The sequence below is a fragment of the Panthera tigris genome, chromosome D1, assembly GCF_018350195.1.
Source record: "Panthera tigris isolate Pti1 chromosome D1, P.tigris_Pti1_mat1.1, whole genome shotgun sequence".
In the NCBI taxonomy this organism is placed as follows: Eukaryota; Metazoa; Chordata; class Mammalia; order Carnivora; family Felidae; genus Panthera; species Panthera tigris.
In genome coordinates this window covers 15,979,434-15,999,958 of record NC_056669.1, presented here as the reverse complement: position 1 = coordinate 15,999,958, position 20,525 = coordinate 15,979,434, and the positions used below count along the sequence as shown (strand labels likewise).

The 20,525-nt window shown below is 41.9% G+C and overlaps 2 protein-coding genes across 5 annotated transcripts in view; both read right to left on the bottom strand.

The window, feature by feature from the left end:
* Positions 1-4,285: 4,285 nt before the first annotated feature.
* Positions 4,286-10,488, bottom strand: ATP5MG (ATP synthase membrane subunit g). Its single transcript, XM_042957391.1, has 3 exons — positions 10,243-10,488; positions 5,806-5,966; positions 4,286-4,492 (listed from the first exon to the last, which is right to left on the bottom strand). Exons 1-3 carry the CDS (start codon positions 10,292-10,294, stop codon positions 4,394-4,396), a joined length of 312 nt encoding a protein of 103 aa, XP_042813325.1. The 5' UTR covers positions 10,295-10,488; the 3' UTR covers positions 4,286-4,393.
* A 1,751-nt stretch (positions 10,489-12,239) lies between these two features.
* Positions 12,240-20,525, bottom strand: part of UBE4A (ubiquitination factor E4A) — a 35,622-nt gene continuing 27,336 nt past the window's right edge. For all 4 annotated transcript variants that reach the window (XM_042957388.1, XM_007080385.3, XM_042957389.1 and 1 more), the window contains 4 exons: positions 18,696-18,876; positions 18,105-18,252; positions 16,385-16,542; positions 12,240-15,231 (listed from right to left, as the gene is read on the bottom strand). In XM_042957388.1, the coding sequence (XP_042813322.1) occupies positions 15,102-15,231; positions 16,385-16,542; positions 18,105-18,252; positions 18,696-18,876 (617 nt within the window). In that variant the 3' untranslated portion in view covers positions 12,240-15,101. The remainder of the gene's footprint in view (positions 15,232-16,384; positions 16,543-18,104; positions 18,253-18,695; positions 18,877-20,525) is intronic.

Genomic DNA, 20,525 nt, shown 5'->3' with positions numbered 1-20,525 from the left:
GACATGGGAAAAGGAAGGGAAAGACCTAATCAATGGACTTTAACAGGAACCAAGAGGCCAGTTCGTTGGATCATTTGTGTCAGTGTTTTTCAAACATCAGTATGTATCGGAATCACATGGGAGAGCCGATTAGAACAGAGATTGCCAGAGTCCATCCCCAGAATTGCTAGGTAGAGCCTGAGAATTTCTAAGTTTCCTAGTGATGTTGCTGCTGCTGTGTCCAGGGACCATACTCTGAAAACTACTGATCCATGTGTGTGTTTAAACCGTCAATTATTAAGATGGAAGTAGTTTTGTAGTGACAGTGAGCCAGGAGAAAAAAATTGTCAAGAAGCAAAAAAATAGTTTGGCGACTGATAAATTGCAACAATCGGGGATAGCGGATGTGTAATTTGATGAGATTTAAAGCTGGCTTTTATGGGGACGGGTGGGAAATTGAGTGGCTGACGCAAGGGTTGAAAGATTAAGGCAAGGCTACAGACAAGCAGATTGTCCAGGGTCTTACACATCGATATTTTATTGCCAGGAGGTAAGCTGGTTAATTCCCTTCTAAGAGAATTTCCGGTCGAATTGCTACTGTATTTATCTTGAGTGATCACAAGTGTACCAGTTCATGTTATGGTAGAAATAAAAGCTACGCTAATTAGGAAATATTAAGTCCTACGAAGCTAAATATGACCTTGCCCAAGATTAGGTAGGATGACCTTTGATGGGACAATAAAGCTTCCAGAGATTGACAGTAGGGCAAAACAGGCCTGAGAGTATACAAAGTAATAAGGCCCTGTGAACATACAATGGAGGCGGGTCTACTAGGTGGTCAGGCGTGGTCAGGGCATAGACCACAACACGGCACCACTACCTGGGCCCAACTTGTGGTAGCACTACGTGTTACTCATGGGATCCTAGCCAAATCATTTCATGTTTCTGCTACTGAATTCCTGTTAAATGGGTCTATCACTGATGCCACCTACCTGGGAGGAAAGTAGAGGGCGAAACGAGTCAGTGCAAGTGCTCTGAAAATGGAAAGCACTATACAATTATGAAATACGAAGAAAGTAATTTGTATGGGGCTGTCCTTAGAAATCAAGGTAGAAGAAACTTAGGTATGGAAAAGATGAGTAGAAAAGAAAGGAGAAACTGTTATCCAAGAAGAACAACGTGACATGTACAGAACAGAGGATTAAGCAGGCAATGCGGACAGTTTCATGTTCAATGTGGTCTTGAAATGAAAGCCTCATAAAAAGGCTGGTATTTATTGACATTTAGGTTCAAGAATTTATTTTTATAAAGTGGTTTCCTTAGAAGTCACACCTTTGAAACACAGTGACTGGGATACATGTAGAGTTGGCTTGAACTTCAGAAACTATAATCTCCCCTCTCCTCATGATGCTGTGTACTAAGAGTATCTGCATCTGGTTTTTTCTTTTTTTTTCAGTTTGAGAGAGAGAGGCAGAGAGCTAGAGCGAGAATCCATGCAGGCACTGTCAGCACAGGGCCTGACACAGGGCTCGATCCCACGAACCGTGAGATCACGACGTGAGCTGAACTCAAGAGTCAGATGCTTGACCGACTTGAGCCACCCAGGTGCCCCACGAGTATCTGTATTTCTACGTATGGAGAGAAGTACAGGACCACCTGTACTCTCACATGTCCCCCATGCATGTTCCTGTCCTAGCCTCTGTTACCTGGAAGTGAAATTGCCTGCTGCTGTTAGACCATACAAACTGAGGACAGAAATCGTGCCTTGTCAAAAGTCTTCAACAGTTCTCCATTCACTGGCCTTGAGACAACCCGACCCTTTGTAAGGCATAAAAGGCACTTCATGATCTGGTCCCCATTCTCTGGTCTTACATGACTACTTCTACCTGGCGATTCAGTCGTACTTCTGTTCTTTCAGACCCTCCAATATGCCAGACTTTTTCCGACTTAATAGCTTTTACACTGGCTGCCCAGTGTACCATGTCCCATTCTTGGCTAACTCTTGCTCCTCTGGTTTATTTTTGATAGTAGTTGCTCTGACAGCCTCCCTGGAACCCCCTTCTCAAATCTGCCTTAGACTCTTCCAAGCATACCTCCCGCTTCCCTCATCATAGCACTTCTCACGTTACTGTAACTGCACGCTTAATTACCTGTCTCGCCAGACCAGGCACATCACGAAGCAGGTAACGTTCAGTCTCGTTTCCTGATGTTTCTCCCACTTAGCACAGCGCCCCGAGTTAGGAGGTGCGCAGTGAGTATCTGAGGGGTGCTCAAGTTGTCAGTGGCAATCACCGGGCACACACAAATTCGGTGAAAGACGGCCTCGATGGTTCTTTACTGGGAGATAAGGCATGCGGGATTTAGGAGGGCAGAAGGTAACTGGCTGGTGAGGGGAAGGTGCCACTTTAAGGAGCCCACTGCTCTTTTAACCTAAGAAAACTCTCTACATGCACTTCTAGCCACCACACATCAGAGGTGCGCTGTACAGCAGACGAGGAAGTTGCAGTGAAGTGAGCAGTCAATGTTTATTTTGAGAACTTTCTGGGGTGACCAGATGGTTGAAAAACATGACACGTCGCCAATCAACTAAGCCTTGTAGGTTAGTAGTGCTAGCTGCCTCCACACCGTGAAATGTGTGTTTTTGTTAATCTTAATACTCACTGTATGCAATGGAGAAACTCATAAAGATCACCCTTATTGTAGTAGTCAGTGATTCTCAGTCTTTTGCAATGCATATTTTAAGTTACCGAATGCCCTTTGAAGAGGCAGTTTCGGTTTTGACCACCTGTGATCAGTGCAAGAAGCAGTAAGTCAGGCATCGCTTCATTTCAAAAGAGCAGCAGCCTCTGTGTTGACGTTCCTGCCGATCACTTGGGAAAACTGTGCCGTTTACTAAGCTACAGCAGTTTTCTGAATGCGGTGGACAAATGACTGGATACATGTTTAGTGCTGTTAAAGAAGTAATACTATACGGTGAGCCACGATGCTTTTCTAGTATGCAACCACCTTTTGGTTATCATCAGCTGGTAAAACATGTTTTGCAATGGTTGCAAGACCGTTCTAATGGCCTTAGAAACATACCAATAAGCCATTCAAAGATGGTATGATCCCCAGAGAAGCCAACAACTGGTTAAGTCTCTTTTATATCCTCAATAAAACAGCTCAAGAAGGGGCACCTGGGTGGCTCAGTTGGTTGGGTGTCCGACTTCAGCTCAGGTCACGATCTCACAGCTCCTGAGTTCGAGCCCCATGTCGGGCTCTGTGCTGACAGTTCAGAGCCTGGATCCTGCTTTGGATTCTGTGTCTCCCTCGCTTTCTGCCCTTCTCCCATTCACACTCTTGTCTCTCAAAAATGAATAAACGTTAAAAAAAATAAAAATAAAACAGCTCAAGAAGACAGGCAGATGGCAATCATTTCTATTTATTTCAGGATATAATGTATTATTTAGACCCATGGATGATACTAAATTATAACTATTTATTTATTTAAATGTTTGTTTATTTTTGAGAGAGAGTGAGTGGGGGAGGGGCAAAGGACGAGGGGGGGATACAGAACCTGAAGCAGGCTCCAGGCTCTGAGTTGTCAGCACAAAGCCCGACGCGGAGCTTGAACTAGGGAATGGTGAGATCATGACCTGGGCCGAAGTCGGATGCTTAACCAGCTTAGCCACCGAGGCGCCCCTAAATTGTAGCTATTTAAATACCCACAGGGTATCTTATTTTTGCAAAGATAGGGTCTAAAAATCATAAAACTGGAAAAAACAGAATAGATTAATAATATAATACACATCAAAATTAGATTAAAAATGTACATCCTGGCTCTCATTTGCTATGTCCTGCGGTTAAAGACGTTACAAAGATACTCAGAATATCACCAAGTACTCCAGCATTTATAAATACAGGTGTTATCAAAAAATTCTATCTCTGATTTTGGCAAAGAGAAACCATCCAAATTTTGTTCTTTGTATTACTAACACGATTTAACCATATCAGTTTGGGACGTGGTATTACTGTTTTTCCTACTGTAGCGAGTTCTAGTTTTCCCAAGTCTTTCCCTGGAAAGACTTTCCCTATTCTGGAAATAAATTTATCATCCATTTTAAACACTCAATTAGAATGTTAATCTGTTGTTCAAATTACCCTCATAAATGCATACACCAGGTTGGTATGTTCACATAGATCCTTTCCGATTTTAGGCTAAGCAAAAGACATGCACTTAGAGCCGCATTAAAGCAAAAGACAACTCCTCTTATTATCAAGAGAAACTGTGATCCTTCCATGTAGTGTCTGATAGAGAAAACATTGATTTTGATACATTATCTTATTTTATTCAAATACCAGTCTGATCACATATTGTCCAAAAACACTCAAATAACAAACCAAATACAGACAGACAGATGTTAAAGATTGGTCTTCAAACATCATAGCCAATGATGCCACGCTTGCCTATGATCTCGCCGACATAAAACCACATCCACACCTCAGTGGCCACCAAACCATTCAGCAGAGCTTCCTGAAAAAAGCAGCATAAATTTTAATGTACATTTTTTTCTTACATATTTAAAAGTATTCTTTTCCAGGAGTAAGCAATAGAATATAAGGATGCTACTCACTTAGAGGGCGATTTTAGCCCAAGTCAAGAATCACGGATGTTAAATTTGTTCAACTGCTGAGGACACTTGAACTTTCAATTATGTAAGGTAAATAGTCCAGAGCTTATAAATTCTTTCAAAGCGTTCTTTAAAGAGCTGAACTGACTTAACCCTTTCATTATTAGTTTATGAGACACTTTATGAGCCCTAAAACAACCCACATCCTGGAAAGAGCTGACACATTTAGACAGGGCATTCATATGAAAGGATAGGAAGGCAAGTCTCAGAACAGACAATTCTGTCTGGCCAAAGAGAATTTGTTGAGAGTTGAAGAGCTTGGTCTTCCCCTTTATTCATTTATTATTTGGTTTAACTCTTTCCAAATATTCAGTGAATATTCAGTTTCCCAGATCAATGTTGTACTGCCCTGAGAGCAAAACAAGCACATGACTGGTTCCTAAAAGCAATGCTGCATGCAAGCAACCATGGATCTTGAAGCTCTAGTTGAAAAAAGTACTTTTCCACAACACAACTGGGTCTGTTCCTTTAAGTACCTGGATGCGAATTTTCATTTTCCCCTTCAAAAGAGACCAGAAATATTGGAAGTCTCCTGAAAAATAACGATTTTCCAGGATGTAGATTCTAAAGGCAGCAGTAATTTAGTTATTTAGGTTTTTTTGTATCCTGTGTTTGGCTCAAGCAAGCAAACATAAAATCCAAGCTCCAATTCTTACAGTCTTTAGATTTTATCTGAATGCAATTCAATAACCCTTCATGTAACAGGATGTGCTTGCTAGGTTTTGTATTTTTATCTTCCATATGAGTGTTAGCCTCCTGATTGTGATATAGTCCAAGAGATCTTTTGGCTAAACTGGGAATATTTCCAGGACTACAGATTGAAAAAAAGTATAGAATCAGCAAAGTAAGCCATCCTATTTCAGCATACTATACTAACCAAAACAGGAGAGGGAAAAAAGGTGCCCCGTAAAAATGCTCACTTCTTTGTTATACGACTAATAGGAAACGAAGACATAAAATAGCTTGAATTATTTCAACCCAGATGACAAAATTAGAAAGGTAAATATCTTTCGCAGCAGTCAAGAAACAGATTATCTCTCATTATTTAGGTTTCGGCCTCACTGGAAAATACATGTATTAACCAAAACAATCAGAATAATCCCAAGGGAAGACATTTTCTGTTATGCACATACGTTTTCATTTAGCCTATAGTTACCTTAACTGTAAGCTGTTTGAAGCTACCAGTTTGAGCGCTCTTGACTATTTTTTTCAAGCTCTGAATAGCTGTAGGGATCTCAGCAGGGGTTGGAGGAACCAGCTCAACCTTGGCATAGTGCCAAAATGTGGCCAATCGAGGCTTCGAGTAAGTCACAGCAGCTGGAAAACAAAACAAAACAAAACAAAAAACCAGGATGAACTCACTAGAGACCGAAAGAAGCAGATGTGTGGGCTGGACACAAATATTTATTCATGCATCACATTCATTCACTGCTTGTACCAAATGTGCACCCGGTGTGAAAAGTCAAAGCTGCTCCCTGGTAACAAGAGGCTTTTAAAGATGCAGAACACCTGTGTCACAGGGACGCTCAATCAGGCAGGAAGCTAGAAACACATTCAATTATGCCACGACTTCGCTAGTGGCCAGCTAGTACTGTTACTTCATTTATGAACGGCAAACCTAGTTAACTGTAAAGTTACTAGAAGCTGGATCCAAAAGCAAGAAAACAGCAGCAACGTAACCATTATTTTCTTGGCAAAGAGAGTAGAAAATTTGAAGGGAACGGGGCAGAAGAGGAGGGAAGGAGCTACACAGAACAGCATCCTTAAGAATAAGATTAAAACTTGTCACAATGTTGGCCACAAATCCAGATGGAATTATACCAATTAGGGCCCATTTTTGGTATCCTCATCAATATGTGAATTAAATCTTTCTTTAACAAAAGCCCAGCTGCTACTCCTTCAAAACGCCACCAATGACAATAAAACCTACAAGTATTGTTCAGAGTAGCCAAAACTCAAATCTATTACTATGCTGAAATTCCTCAAGGTATTTACGATTTCAGAGAAAAAAAAAAATCCATTAATAACCAGGGTAGATGTGAAACTATGGTAGTCATTTCAGCGAGAAAGGCATTTTATAAAAAATGTCACAAGACAAATGCTAACAAAAACAGCACAAATGCATGAACATCCATAAAGTGCCCACTATTGACAGATCGATTATCCAAGGTTCTTGGTACTTTTCCTATTATTAGCTTCCTGTATTTGGGTATTTCACTACTCTTAGAATTACTATCTGTATCATCCTTTGTGCTTAGAGCCATGGGTAAATCTTCAAGCAGACACAAAGCTCTAACAGACAATTCTACAAAGAAGATGAGGCCATCAAAGAGTACCAAGTCTTGTGTGATTGTCTTTAAAACTATCCTCAACACACAGATATTTCATCTTTTAAAAAAGTTTTTTATGCTTGAGAGAGAAAGGGTGTGAGTGAGCAAAGGGCAGAGAGAGAGGGAGAGAGAATCTCACGCAGACTCCGCACAGTTAGCTTGGAGCCCAGAGCCCGGACCATGAGCTCATGAACCGTGCGATCCTGAGCCGAAGTCAGATGCTTAACCGACCGAGCCACCCAGGTGCCCCTCATTCTTTTTTTTTTTTTTTTAAATCAGTACTCTGTACACAAACACTGTACTTTAGTTGGGAAATTTGTTTTTCAGGGAGTACAGATTAAAAAGTTTGAAACTGCTTTACATATATATAAGGACTAAAACAGAAATAAATGATGGGCTCAGTCAGGTAAGTGTCTGACTCTTGATTTCAGCTCTCACAGTTCGTTGGACTGAGCCCCACGTTGGGCTCCACACTGACAGCGTGGAGCCTGCTCGGGGTTCTCTCTCGCCCTCTATCTCAGTGCCTGGATCTTAGTTTCAAAATACCATTGTCCAACAAAAGAAACTAGGGCTCCTTGGATAAATGGCTGATTCTAAGACTGGGGCAGGGAAAATGTAACATGAGGATCTTGTAGTACAAGTCAATGGGACAGAGATGCCAACCCTGAAAGAGTTCTGCAACAATTTGCACCAAATTAATAACATACTATTGGAGGCACTAAGTATGAAATAAACGTACAGGAGTCCACACAATAAATGACTGAATAAACAGGGAAGGAGAACAAACCCTTCTCATAAAATTCCACTTAATTATATGTAAATACTCCTTCCTACAGGAGATGGAATCCCTGCTGTTGGCTGCTGCTCCTAGCCCCTGCCATGGGGTAGACTTAGTTACTTGTTCTGGAGAACAGGTTATGGGAAGAGAAAAACAGTAACTTTACAGTGGAGAAATCTAGTAACACTACGTTAACCAAATGATGAAAGTTAATTTCACCAGTGATGGATGTTACATGGGTATCATGTACATCCCGATATGTGATTAGGGCACTTGTGGCATTCTTTCTCAAAACCCATAGCTCCAGACTAATCCTGAGAAGAATACCAGACAAATCCGGACTGGGGAATTTTATAGGATACCTAGATAGATATCTACATAGACACCGTAAAGACTGTCAAGGTCATGAAAAGTAAGAAAAACTATTAAAGTCTCACATGCCAGAGGAAACTACGGAAATAACAATACAACGTGGAACCTGTACTGGCTCCTGGGACAGAAAGTGATTAATGGAAAAACTGGTACAATCCAAATAAAGTTTCAAGTTTAGCAAATAGGAAAAAAACCTTAGATTCTATGACTTCTCCGGAGAAGTCTGATTATAAAATTACTTACTTTTATAAGCTTCTTTGTATCCTTATGGGAATTAACAGACATAGGTTTTTTGTTTGTTTGTTTTTTTAAAGTAAACTATGCCAAGCACGTGGCTTGAACTCATGGCCCTGAGACCAAGAGTCACATGCTTGACTGACTGAACCACCCAGGCGCCCTTACAGACAGTAATATTTTTTAAGATTTTATTTAATTTTTTAATTTTTTTTAGAGAGCGAGAGTGAGTAGGGGAGAGGGACAGAGAGAGAATCTCCAGCAGGCTCCACTCTCATCTTGGAACCTTGATCTCACGGCCCTGGGATCATGACCTGAGCTGAAACCAAAAGTCAGATGCTCAACAACTGAGCCACCCTGGCGCCCCTTAAGATTTTATTTTTAAGTTATCTCTACACCCAACGTGGGGCTCAAACCCACAACTCCCGAGATCAAGAGTGCATGCTCCGCCAACTGAGCCAGCCATGACCCCCAATTTTTATTTAATACTTAACATTCACATTTAATACACTGAAGTATATTACAAAGCAAAATATACTTCCATTATCTAACCTCCAGGTCCCAGCTGAGTTCTCTTCTCTGAGTACTTTTGGAAGAATAACTGCTATCTTTCAATTACTCACACTAATAGAGGGAAGAGTTAAGTTCATAATAAAAAAATTCCTTGTATTACTTTTATTTTTGGATTTTATTTCTAAAATTCGTTTGCAATCGCACCACCTGAAAGATGTGAAAGCCAAGGTCGGGGGGAAACAATCCACCTGAAAACTTAAAAAATTTTGCTTCAAATCACCCACAAAGTCCAAAGGATGAAGCCACAATCCCCTCTCTTTTCATTTATGTAAAATTGTATGGAACTTTATCACCAACAGTCATCACAACAGTTACTGAGATGATCTTAGTAACACAGGAAACTCAAGTTCTTTGGGAAAATGTGTAAATTAGTAGACTGCGAGGGGCTGTGTAGGAGGAGAGAACCAAGCATTATCGCAAGGCCTTCGAGAACTCATTGTTTGGCCGCTGATGGGAGGAAAGGAAGAAGTTGCATAAAAAGGTACCAATCACAATAACAATGGTTCAAAAACATTGCCTTTATTTAAAAAGTTTACCTCGCCTTGGAAATAAAATGAATGGCCTGCTACCCAGCAGACAACTGCAATTATTTCCTGACAGAAGACACTCCTACTCGGGACTGTCACTGTTCGGGATTGTTCTGAAATACAGCGGCCTACCAGCGAGACTTCAGATTTATCAAACTGGAAAAACTCTTCGAATGTTAAGCTAGATAGTAAAGACTACTGTTTACAGACCTCCCTTTCTATATTTGTTGGAGCGGGGGTACTTGCCCACAAAGTCCAATTCCACCTAACATTTCCATTAAGGAAACATTTCCCAATCCGGCCAGGACAGAAAGCAGTCAACGTCCCAAAGCACACGTATCCCTAAAGATTTATGTAAACTTCCAGACACTCCATGCGAGAACCGGACAACCCGATGCGGCCGAATTTACGGTGCTTTCCCTCGTCTCTGCCCTCCTTTTCCCTCGCTCTGCTGCCAGGGCCATCCCCTCCATATTCCCAACTCCTTGAGATCGAAGGGGGCGTAATGGCGGCAGTGCCGGGCGACTGCAGGCTTCCCGAACACCTCTTCCCTCCGACAGCGTCGTGGTTACAACTCAGGGATACTAGGCCGTGCCGAGAACCCAAGCTGCAGGACAGGCGAAAGGAAGGCTAGAGGAGTCGCAGACCGGCCCCTGCTTCCCACCCCCCACCCCCCAGCCCCGGCCGTCCCGCCCCGGTTCCTGCCGGCCCCTCGAGGTACCACCGCCCGCGTCTTCCTCTCAGGTCCTCCCGTCCTGGCAGCCCGCAGCCGCGCTCACCGTTTACCAGCGCCGGGGCCTTCTCCGCGAGGTTACGGACAAACTGGGCCATGGTTAGAGGATGGAGAGTCCGTCGCCCCGGACGGCCGCTGAATGTCACCCCCCGGAAGGACCCGCCGCAGGACCCCGTTCCGCTTCCCAGGTCAGGCCTCCTCTTGGCGCGCCGGTCCCAGGTATTCAGGTGTCCTGTTATCTTTCCGGAATCTAGCTGGCCAGATTATTTTCTTCAGTCGCAGGGGAGAAAGTGGATATGAAAAGGTGAGGTCAGAGAGCACGTGGAGAGTAGTGGGATTCCGCAGAGAAACAGGCATTTCTTGGGGCAGCCGCTCGCGGAGGCCCGGAAGGCCGGCGAGCGGAGGCCGGGCGCATGCGCCGTGAGCCTCCAGTGCTTAGCGCGGCGCGGATCTGTAGTTTTTTTGCGTGGGGTGTCGTAGGCGCTTTTCTGAGAGAACGTGGGAAGTTAGGGCTGGAAGGCATCTCTAAGGTGTTCCTAGGCCAGCACGATCGTCTTCTAAAGGCAGACAGGGTCCTAAGCCAAATATGGAAAGTTATGGGCAGAGCAAGCGCCACATCACATCACCTGTCATCTGACCCAGTCCTTTGCCTTTCATTAGCTCTTTTCTAACCCCGATCTCCCCCACATCTTGTATCGAGATCTGGGCTCTCCCGGTTCACTGGTGAACCACAAGGAACTGCGCAGATGTGAACCAGAAAACATTGACTGAGGGCCTCCAGTATGCCAGGCACTTGGGAATTTAAAGAAAGCCTGTGTTAGGCAGTGACCCCATTTAAGTCTGAGATTGATAAATGGCCACATAGCTAGTGAGTGGCGGAGTTGGGATCGCAAGAGGGTTCAGTGTAAACAGGCAAGGGGCATCAGTATCCCATGAGTGGTGGTGATCTGGGAAGACTTCCAGAAAAGATTGAATTGGTGTGTAACGGAAGCTCTCTACTACGCGGTTGAAATTTTATAGTTTAATATGACCGGAAGCAAAGATTATCATGTAGGGAAGTGGCATTTGATGAGAAAAACATAATGGTATGTACCCTGGAGAAACCTGAGCAGATCTGATTGATGGAACAGAGGTGGAAAGAAAAATTAGGGGTGATATCAAGGAGCCAAGAGCATCATTTCAGTGCCAAAATCAGCTGCCAAATGTTCCAGAGAAATCAAACTAAGGATGAGAAAGTTAATTTACCAATATGGAAATATTAGAGCAGTTTCAGAAAATGAGGATAGAAACCAGAGTGAGTGAATATGGCTATAAAGGAAGAGGAGTCAGAAAGCTAAATAAGGATGTGGAACATAAATAAGGTAGAGAGAAGATGGAGAACTGATACCCGAAGAGACCAGAAATTGGTGGGATTGGCCTTGGAAGCATGGGGGGCCTTTTCCATGGATGGGATGATGGGAGGGAAATTTGAAAGTGGAAATTCTGAAGTCTTTATCTTCCCAGTAAAGTGAAAAGGCAAGATCTTCAGTGAAGGCTACGTGAGAGGTCGGAGAAACTGGAGGGAAAAGGTTCAAGTTTGAATTTCTGGACACACAGAAGGGTTGCTGGGCACTGTTGGCAACCACAGATTTGTGTTCACACTGCTCTAAAGACTGTCATTTTCCTACAACAGTGGTCTGGAGCTTGGATACTGGAACAGAGGGGAATGACTGGGTTAATCCAGGTTGAGGTCTTGCATGGCAGAGGTATAGAAACAAAGGGCAAGACAGGGGACATGGTAGTGAGTGATTAAAATGAAAGACCTGGGGTTCAGGCCTGATAAAGAAAAGTGAAGCCAGAAGTGAACTGATTAGGAAAAAACATGCCCCAAGACTCATCTGGGTAACTCCAGGACCAGAAGCCTGGTAAGGCAGGTCAGCCAGGTGACACACATTTGATAGCACCTTGAACAGAAGTGAAGGTCAGAGTCCTCTAAAATTTCAAGGGGATTTCTGAAACTGCCACTAGCTTTTCATGCCGTAATGAAGGAAGTGATAACAAAGGTTGTAAGTCAGGTGTTCATTTATTAAATACAAGCTTTGAACAAACACCCCCAGGCAAGTTTGACAAGAAGTAACCTTCCTGGAATGTTTCAAAATACAGTTACGTTGATCAAATTTTATTTCAATCAACCTTTTTGTTGTTTTGTTTTATTTTTTTTTGTTTATTTGTTTCTAGGTTTTCCTGTGTTGCAGTTAGAGCATGTGCATTATTTCCTCGTATGACATCAACAGTGCAGCGTCAGCCTCTCTGGCTTGTAAAGGCACCCAGTAGACTTCTGCTCTGGGCAATGGCTGCTTAGCAACCAGCATCAAATAAAGTAATGAAGCTTTTGTAGACTGTGATACCAAATAGGAACTGGCACCTTCACCTGCACCGGTAAAAAACTTTTAAAGTCTCTTTGTTTTTACATATCCATTAAAAACTATATATATTAAAAAAAAAACAACCACCAAATAAACCAAGATTGCTTGATAAAACCTACTTAAATAATTTTCCAAGTTTAGTTATTACCCTCTTGGTAAGCAATACTAGAGCTGATAAAGAGTCTTCATTTTCCTATCATACTCCAGCAAAGCCAGCACTTAAAACTAGAGATATCAGAAAGTCTGCTCGAATAGACTGAGAGCTGCTTCTGAGTTTCAGACAACAAAACATCTCTTCAAGCTTCTGAGCGCGTATATACACCACGGTGTATCAAGATGATAATTTTTTAGTCTCGTTTTTGGGATGTTCTTAAATTAAGGAAAGAAAAAGAAAAAAAGGCACAGAGGACACTTGGTTTCCTAACCAACAGTGGCCTTAAGCTAAACACTTGCTTCTGTGATGAGTTTAAAGATACTCAGCAGCATTAATGGTGCCACAGCCATTCATAAAGAGTTTCAGGAAATAACTTAAAAAAAAAAAAAAAAAAAAAAGGCTTGCCAGAAAAGGCTTACAATCTGAAGACCACGGAAGTAGAGTACAGACACAGATACAAGAGGCAGCATAGAGGTTGTTAACTAGAAAGCTGCTGGCAACAGCTGCCTTCTGAGGTTTTGTACCCATTTTTCCTCCAATTTTGTCCTAAAACTGGTCTTTTCTGCGCTAAAAAAAAAAAAAAAAAACAAAAAAAACATCCTATTACATTGGGTATGGAAAATAAATGCAAGTAGGTAGAAGCTTATTTTTTTATACACAGTTCATTCGCAGAGCAGGAGGCTAATAAATATGAAATGAAGCTCATCTTAAGAAAATAAACAAATCCTGTTAACCCAAGCCTGAAGGCCCAGGTTGCAGGCTAAGTTAGTATCTTACATTCTGGCATTTCCAAGAGTCCTAGACTCCTTTTTTTTCATTAGAAGCAACAGCAACAGGCAGCTTTACCTAGTGTGGGATTCCCGCTGATACGAGGTTTTCCAAGTGACCCCATCACAAGCACATCGAGGACTGCTTAGAGCAACTTGTGCTGGAATATCGTACAACTACCATCTTCTCTGAAAGAGGCCACGGTTAAAAATGAAGCAGTGACCCCTGTTTCTAGATCGTATCACTCTGTCACTTATGATATATTCAGGCTTACGGGATAGCGCTATAGTCCATGGGGGAATGTGCCCCACTTAGCATGGTAAGCTGCACCTTTGAGTAGGGAGCGCGAGCTCAACTTGGACAAGTGGGGCCCATCCGCCTGCTAACTACACAGGGCTAAGTGGCTATTTAAATTGGCTGTGGACAAGGTTGTGCTCAAATTCCTACTTTGCTAATTGATGATCTAAGGCTGAGTTAGAAGCAGATCTTGGAAACTGGGTCACAGGCCCAAACAAACGTTAACTATATACATGTTACAGTCTCAGAATTTTGTCTAGAATAAGTGTGTCAGTAAACATGGCCACACACTGCATACATCTTACCATGGAAGAGACAATATAAAGTGGTACTCAGTTTACACTAGACCAATATAAAAATGTACATGGTGTATATATATACTGAGATATGCTGTTGATGAGTGTCTTAAAATGACATTTTTCATGGTTACCGTATTTGTTCCCTAACTTTTCCACTCAAGCCTAGTCCTTATAGCAACAGTTTTCTTCCTTTTTTCTTTCCCCTCAGAATTTTCTGAATAAAGTGTCAACAATTCACGTCTGTCCTACCAATCCTCCTAAAAATATTATAGGGTATATATAAGTTTTTGGGTAGTGATAACCCCAGGGGCGATTTCATGGGATCTTTTGAGTTACAAGAGAACACAAAATTAAGAACTACCAACAGAAATTGCATCAGATTCCTTTTTGAAAATCTCATCTATTATATTCAAAAGTCTATTTAAACATCAAGGTATCTGCTTTTATGTGAAAGGTTATTCTGTAACATGGCGGGGCCGTAACAAGAAAAGGGCTGACATCCGGGTCATGAAGACTAGTAAATAGCTTGACGACACTGGACTTTCTGGTGGTGTCAGCTGTCACTGAAATATGTGACCCCATATACTTAAAAGCTGTGTTCACCAAAGGTGTTCGAGCAGTTCTTGGAAGAACAACAGTAAGATGGCAGGAAGTTTTAGTAGCTGAAGTTAATATAACTTAAGGTAGGAAAAGGAAGAAAAAAGAGTAGGAAGAGAGAACAAAGGGTACAATTAGCAATCGTTTCTAAACTTGGTGCTGCTATAATAAACATAATTTCCTGCAAGCCAGGAGAGCATTGTAAAGTTCTTAGGAATAAATCTAAAGTATCATAATTTGAGCAAGAGCAGTTCTCTAATCTAGTAAAAAAAAAAAAAAAAGAAAGAAAAAGAAAAGGAACAGAACCAAAAAAAGAGAGAAACCACAAACAATTGTTTATCTACACTCTGGGATTGGGTTTTTGGTTCGTTTAGTTCACAGTAATTTATTCAAGTTGCTCCTTTTGTTGTTGTTTCCTCTCTGCGAGCCACCGTTGTATTTTTTCTTTTAGTTCTGTGTTTGGCCGGATCTGGTCCATGGTGAGGGGACTACGGTTAAAGGGATCGGTTTGGTCACTGGGACAAAGAGAGAAAGGGAAAGGGGTTATTTCCGCAAGTTCTGACACCCGGAGCCCAAGCCAGACCAGCCGGTGCATCTCCCTGTGGGACTGAGGCTAGACCGCACTGTGACAGAGTCGAGTGCCGACCTGAGGCCAGAAAGAATGAGATGAGAAAGAGTGGTTTTTGGGTGTTCTGCAGACTCTTTAGCTACGTGGTCTCTCTGCTTCTTAACAAACTTTATTTCGACATTGCTGTTCAGACGATCCTTGATTGGATTTCCCTGAGGCAGGGAGCCTGTGCACTCACGTCAGCGTCGTAAAGAGCTGTTTGTAGTTTTAGTGACAGACTCTCGAGACAGTCTAAGATCTTAAGGGATAAAGCCCTGTACATTGATACCTGAGTTAGTTGGCTGATTGCTACACGAGTCAATGCAGATTATGGTTTCCTGACAGGTAAGAGGTTCTAGTATACTTTAAGGGCTGCTAAGTTTTCTGTCTGTATCCTGAGGCCACAATAAAATATAAGTTTCCACTGACGCTTTGGAAAAGACGTACCACCTGGTACAGCATTATGCATATAGTAAATGCTTAATACCAAACACCATGAAGTCGAAAATCCCTTTTTGCGATGTTTAAGCAACAGTATTTCCTTACGTTTGGGTCAACTTCTAGAACTTAATTTCTAAGTAGGAAGAGTCTCTCAGTACCCATTTCTATCTAATGTAGCACGTACGGCCTGCAGGCTTGGTGAACCTCGTGGCCACCATGGCTGAGTACCGTAGCAGCAGCAGCAGATGGGTTAACCCATGTGACGGCCACAGTGTAAAAACCAAGTTAAACAAAACCAACTGGTCGTTTATGTTTTTACAACTGAAGTAAAATTAAAACAAGTTTCGGTCAACTCCTACTTCAGGTTGACCTAATTCATAACATACACCGCCAGAGAGGACTTCCTTAAGGAAATTTCTCAACGGAGTGTCTTGTGGTGGAGGTTTCAATCCTTACCAATCAAGCGATACACCTCTACCGAAATGCCTCCCCAGCTCGCCAATAAATCAAGAACGTGGGACACCTACTGGGCGCACAGCTCTCTATTAGGAAACTGCGAAAAGAGGAGAGCAAACAAACGTGCCTCTGCGGCCTGGGGCTGCTCTCTGGGGCCGGCATACCTGAGCAGATGTCTGGCAATGGTGGATCTATCCACAGTGACTCTGGAGGATGGCAGCACCACAGGGTCGGACATGAGCGTGCTCATGATGGGATCCAGGAACTCATCGCAGGCGTCTGCGTACGTCTCCTCTTCCTGTTGCTGGAGGTCTGCTAGAGACTAAGCACAAAACCCGGTAGTTAAGGTGACTTCACAGAGTCGCTGAATTCAAAACGCTCACTGACTATACCTTAATCTTCAAGGGTTACGTTTGGGTGTTCTTTACAGAGACAATGACAATCCTCAGCCTTCTTTTCTACACAAGCCAAGACAGGTATTATAAAAGCGAATTTAACATTCAACCCTAACTCTGAAACTTCAGTTTGCCTCAGCTGCTGGCGGTCATGACTAGAGACGGGTTTAAGTGTTAACAGAAAAAGAAACACATCACATGGGAGATCCTTCTGGCAACAGCCCTACTGTAAATGTCATAATTGAAAAGGGGATGGTGGGAGGAATTATTTACACAGTCGCTCCATCACTCATGCAGTCTATGTATGAAAGGCAGCTTCTGGTTTTAGTTACAAACAGGTATAGGAGGAGTTTAAAGCAGCTTCAACATTTTGATCTCTTCATGACTCTAGTTCCTCAAGAAGCCACCTGGGTAAGCTCTAGGCAAGATGGAACCCAACTCAAAAAGTAGTTCAAGGAAGGGAACACTGATGTCAGTAAGGAAGATTTGCTTTTTTTTTTTTTAAACAGTTTATTTATTAAAAAAAAAATTTTAATGTTTGTTTATTTTTGAGAGAGAGAGACAGAGAGAGACAGAGAGAATGTGTAAGCGGTGGAGGGGCAAAGAAAGAGGGAGACACGGAATCCGAAGCAGGCTCTAGACTCCGAGCTGTCAGCATAGAGCCCGAAGCAGGCTCTAGACTCCGAGCTGTCAGCACAGAGCCCGATGTGGGCTCAAACTCATGAACCGTGAGATCATAACCTGAGTTGAAATCAAGAGTCGGAGGGTTAACTGACTGAGCCACCCAGACACCACTCTTTTTTTTTGTTTTTTTAATAAGGAAGGTTTTCTATTAGAGTCGGTGCCATGATTTTTCCCTTCTTTGTAATGCTAATGAAGGTCGATCAAACTTCAACCAGAGGGATTAGCTGAATATAAGACGGTATTTTTATCTATCAAATGTATGACTCCTCCCATATAAGCCAACTACTAAGTACAAATATAATGAACAGAGAAAATCCATAAAAATCAAATGACTAAAAACAACTGATCTTGAATTCTATTCGAAAAAGTTCTGGGTTAATGACATAGATTTTCAAACCTATTGGTAACACTGTGCAGAAAAGTTTTCATAAAAACAGCCTATAAAAATCTGTACATTCTTCTCTTCCAGTAGAAGTTTCTTAAATCGATTTTCTGTTCTTCCCTCTCGTGTTGAAAAGAGAATTAATATGGTAGTGATGATATGATATGGTGATGTGTGGAAGTGCTGAATCACTATACTGTACCCCCGAAACTAACACAACATTGTATGTTAACTAACTGGATTTAAAATACAAACTTAAAATAAAAAAAACGTAGTTCTACTTATTCACTGCCTGGCAAGAATCATGTTTGTTTTCTCAAGACAATATCCTTTTTACCCTTTGAAACAGGGTAACCAGAAGAACAGCTGAGTCAACAAAGCGGTTTCTATTGAATACATTAATAAACAAATTCTCCTCCTCACCTTGATTCTCTCTGCTAAGTTGCTGAAAGCCACAATCATATTCCCGGGCTTATTTATTTTCTTCAGGACTCGGACTGTCTGTGCAAAGAGAGTTGGGGAATAGGAACGTCCATCCTTGGGCACGGTGGCACAGAAGTTCTCCTCATCCCTGGAAGGTCAGCATCAGAAAAAAACTGAACATCAGAGGGTAGGTCAACGAAGGAGATAACATCTGGGTCGAGGAACAAGGCTCCCCACCACTTACACGCCATGAATGTTCTTTTGATTATAGAAAAGATTTCTTCTAGTTTTTAGCAAGGAAGTCTATCAAGTATCCTGCAACCTTAAAAGAATACTGCTTTTCCAAACATTGGTTAAAACTAGTAAAGTTTATCTTTGCACAGATAAAGGCAGAATGTTGAAAAATCTGAACAATGTCCCATAGGTCATACGACACTTCATTATTAAAACGACATAATAAAATTCCTTCATCTAACCAACTAGAAATGAACCATTTTTCTATTCGCACATAATCACCAGTCATTCCATTATCCAAATCCCAAATTAAAACATTAGCATTCCCTCTGGCTTGCCCAATTAAATCTCAGGTACCCAAGATTTAAGTAGATCGTGCAGATATCTGATACGAGCTGCTGGGGTTTGAAGTCAAATTCACTGAAGTCCTTGACTTTCAAGGCCCCCATCTTGGGGCCAACCAGGTGCTGCAGGAAGTAGTTCAACATGGAGATGATGCGCTCAGCCAGGAAAGGATGCACAAAGAGTGATTTGATCTCTAGAAAAAAAAGGCAAAGTCTATGAAAACTCAACCCATAAACCATCTTTTATTATGTCTTAGAGTTTCACTTGGAGACCTCTGGGAAATAGTTTTTAAATTATACAAGTAATACATTTTCATTGCAGTTGTGTCAGAGAACTGCGGTGAGCAAAAACAAAATATAAACCCAGCACCCAGAAATCAACACTGTGAACATTTTGCTAATACTTCCTTTTAGCTTTTGTCCATATTTACATACACATTTTTAAAACAAGATGATTATCATGGTGTACATATTCTGTAACTTACTTTTTCAGTTAACTGTATCATAACTATGTTACCATTTTAGTAAATGTATGTTCCTGTGTTGTCCAACATGGTAGCCACTGGCCCCATGAGGCTATTTAATTTAAAATTCAGTCTCTCAGTCACACTAACCACACTGCAAGTGTTCAACAGCCACACATGGCTAGTATCTACAGCATTAGTCCAGATTTACAGAGCATTTCCATCAGACAGACTTCTGCAGAATAGCAATGATTTGCACTTCTTTAAAAAAAGTATTTATTTTTTGAGAGATGGAGAGAGAGAGAGCAAGCACGTGCACAAGCCAGGGAGGGTCAGAGAGAGAGGGAGGGAGAGAGATCGCAAGCAGGCTCCGCGCTGTCGGCACAGACAGAGCCCGACGCGGGGCTCGAGCTCATGAACTGTGAGATGGTGACCTGAGCCAAAACCAAAAGTCAGATGCTCCACCAACTAGGCCACCAGGCGCCCCTGCACTCTTTTCAACGACCACATAGTTTTGCAGTGTGCGATTTCACCTTAAGTTATTCATCTTTATTGCTAGCCATTCTACTATAAGCATTTCACTTATTTGTATTTATTGAAAGAAAGATTTTATTCTTCAGTCATCTCCACACCCAGCATGGGGCTCCACCTCCCGGCCCTGACACCAAGTTGCAGCGCTCCGTCGACGGAACCAGCCGGGCGCCCCGGCATTTCACTTACTGATGAATTTCACTGTGTACGTATTTTGTAGACTTACTACTTCCTTACAATGAATTTTTAAGGAATTGCTAGGGCAAAAGACATAAACTCCACAGAAATGTAAAACAAAACATTAACACTTGTCAGGTTTTAAGAAGCCAAACAGCACGATATGGCTTGCTTAGTACTACCGGTTCTGGATCTTATAATTTTAGTCACTGTCAATATTGACATCACTACTGATGAGAGTTTAACTCTTATTTCCTGTCTCTCTTTCATAAATACAAATCCTCCCAGTACATAGTCATTAAGATTATATAAATATCATTCACGGTAGAGTGACAGAGTGTCCTAATGATTACATATATAAAGTAATACATATACAGTTTTTAATAAACTTTTAACAAATTGGCTTGCTTATTTTTAGAGTACCAATCACTCAATCTTCCTAAACTCTCCCCAAGAAATGTAAAGCTCTCGATAGGATCATTTCTAGCCCTTCTTTTTCGAACTGCTCCTTCTGGAAGCTCCCATCTGGACTCCTGGCTCTACAGGCCTGCTGTGTGGTGGTCACACAAGCTCCTTTTACCATCATCCTGGGCACTTCTCGTGTCTCTCTTAGGGGATTCCACCTTCCTCCTTCTGGGTTTACTCTCTCACTTTAATGGAGAAGATCTTTT

Excerpts from the sequence above, each read along its gene's own strand:
- ATP5MG (XM_042957391.1), bottom strand. The coding sequence starts at position 10,294 with ATGGCCCAGTTTGTCCGTAACCTCGCGGAGAAGGCCCCGGCGCTGGTA. Across the intron at positions 5,967-10,242 it reads GGCCCCGGCGCTGGTAAACG|CTGCTGTGACTTACTCGAAG; the intron begins GTGAGCGCGGCT and ends TTTGTTTTCCAG. Across the intron at positions 4,493-5,805 it reads TCAAACAGCTTACAGTTAAG|GAAGCTCTGCTGAATGGTTT; the intron begins GTAACTATAGGC and ends TGCTTTTTTCAG.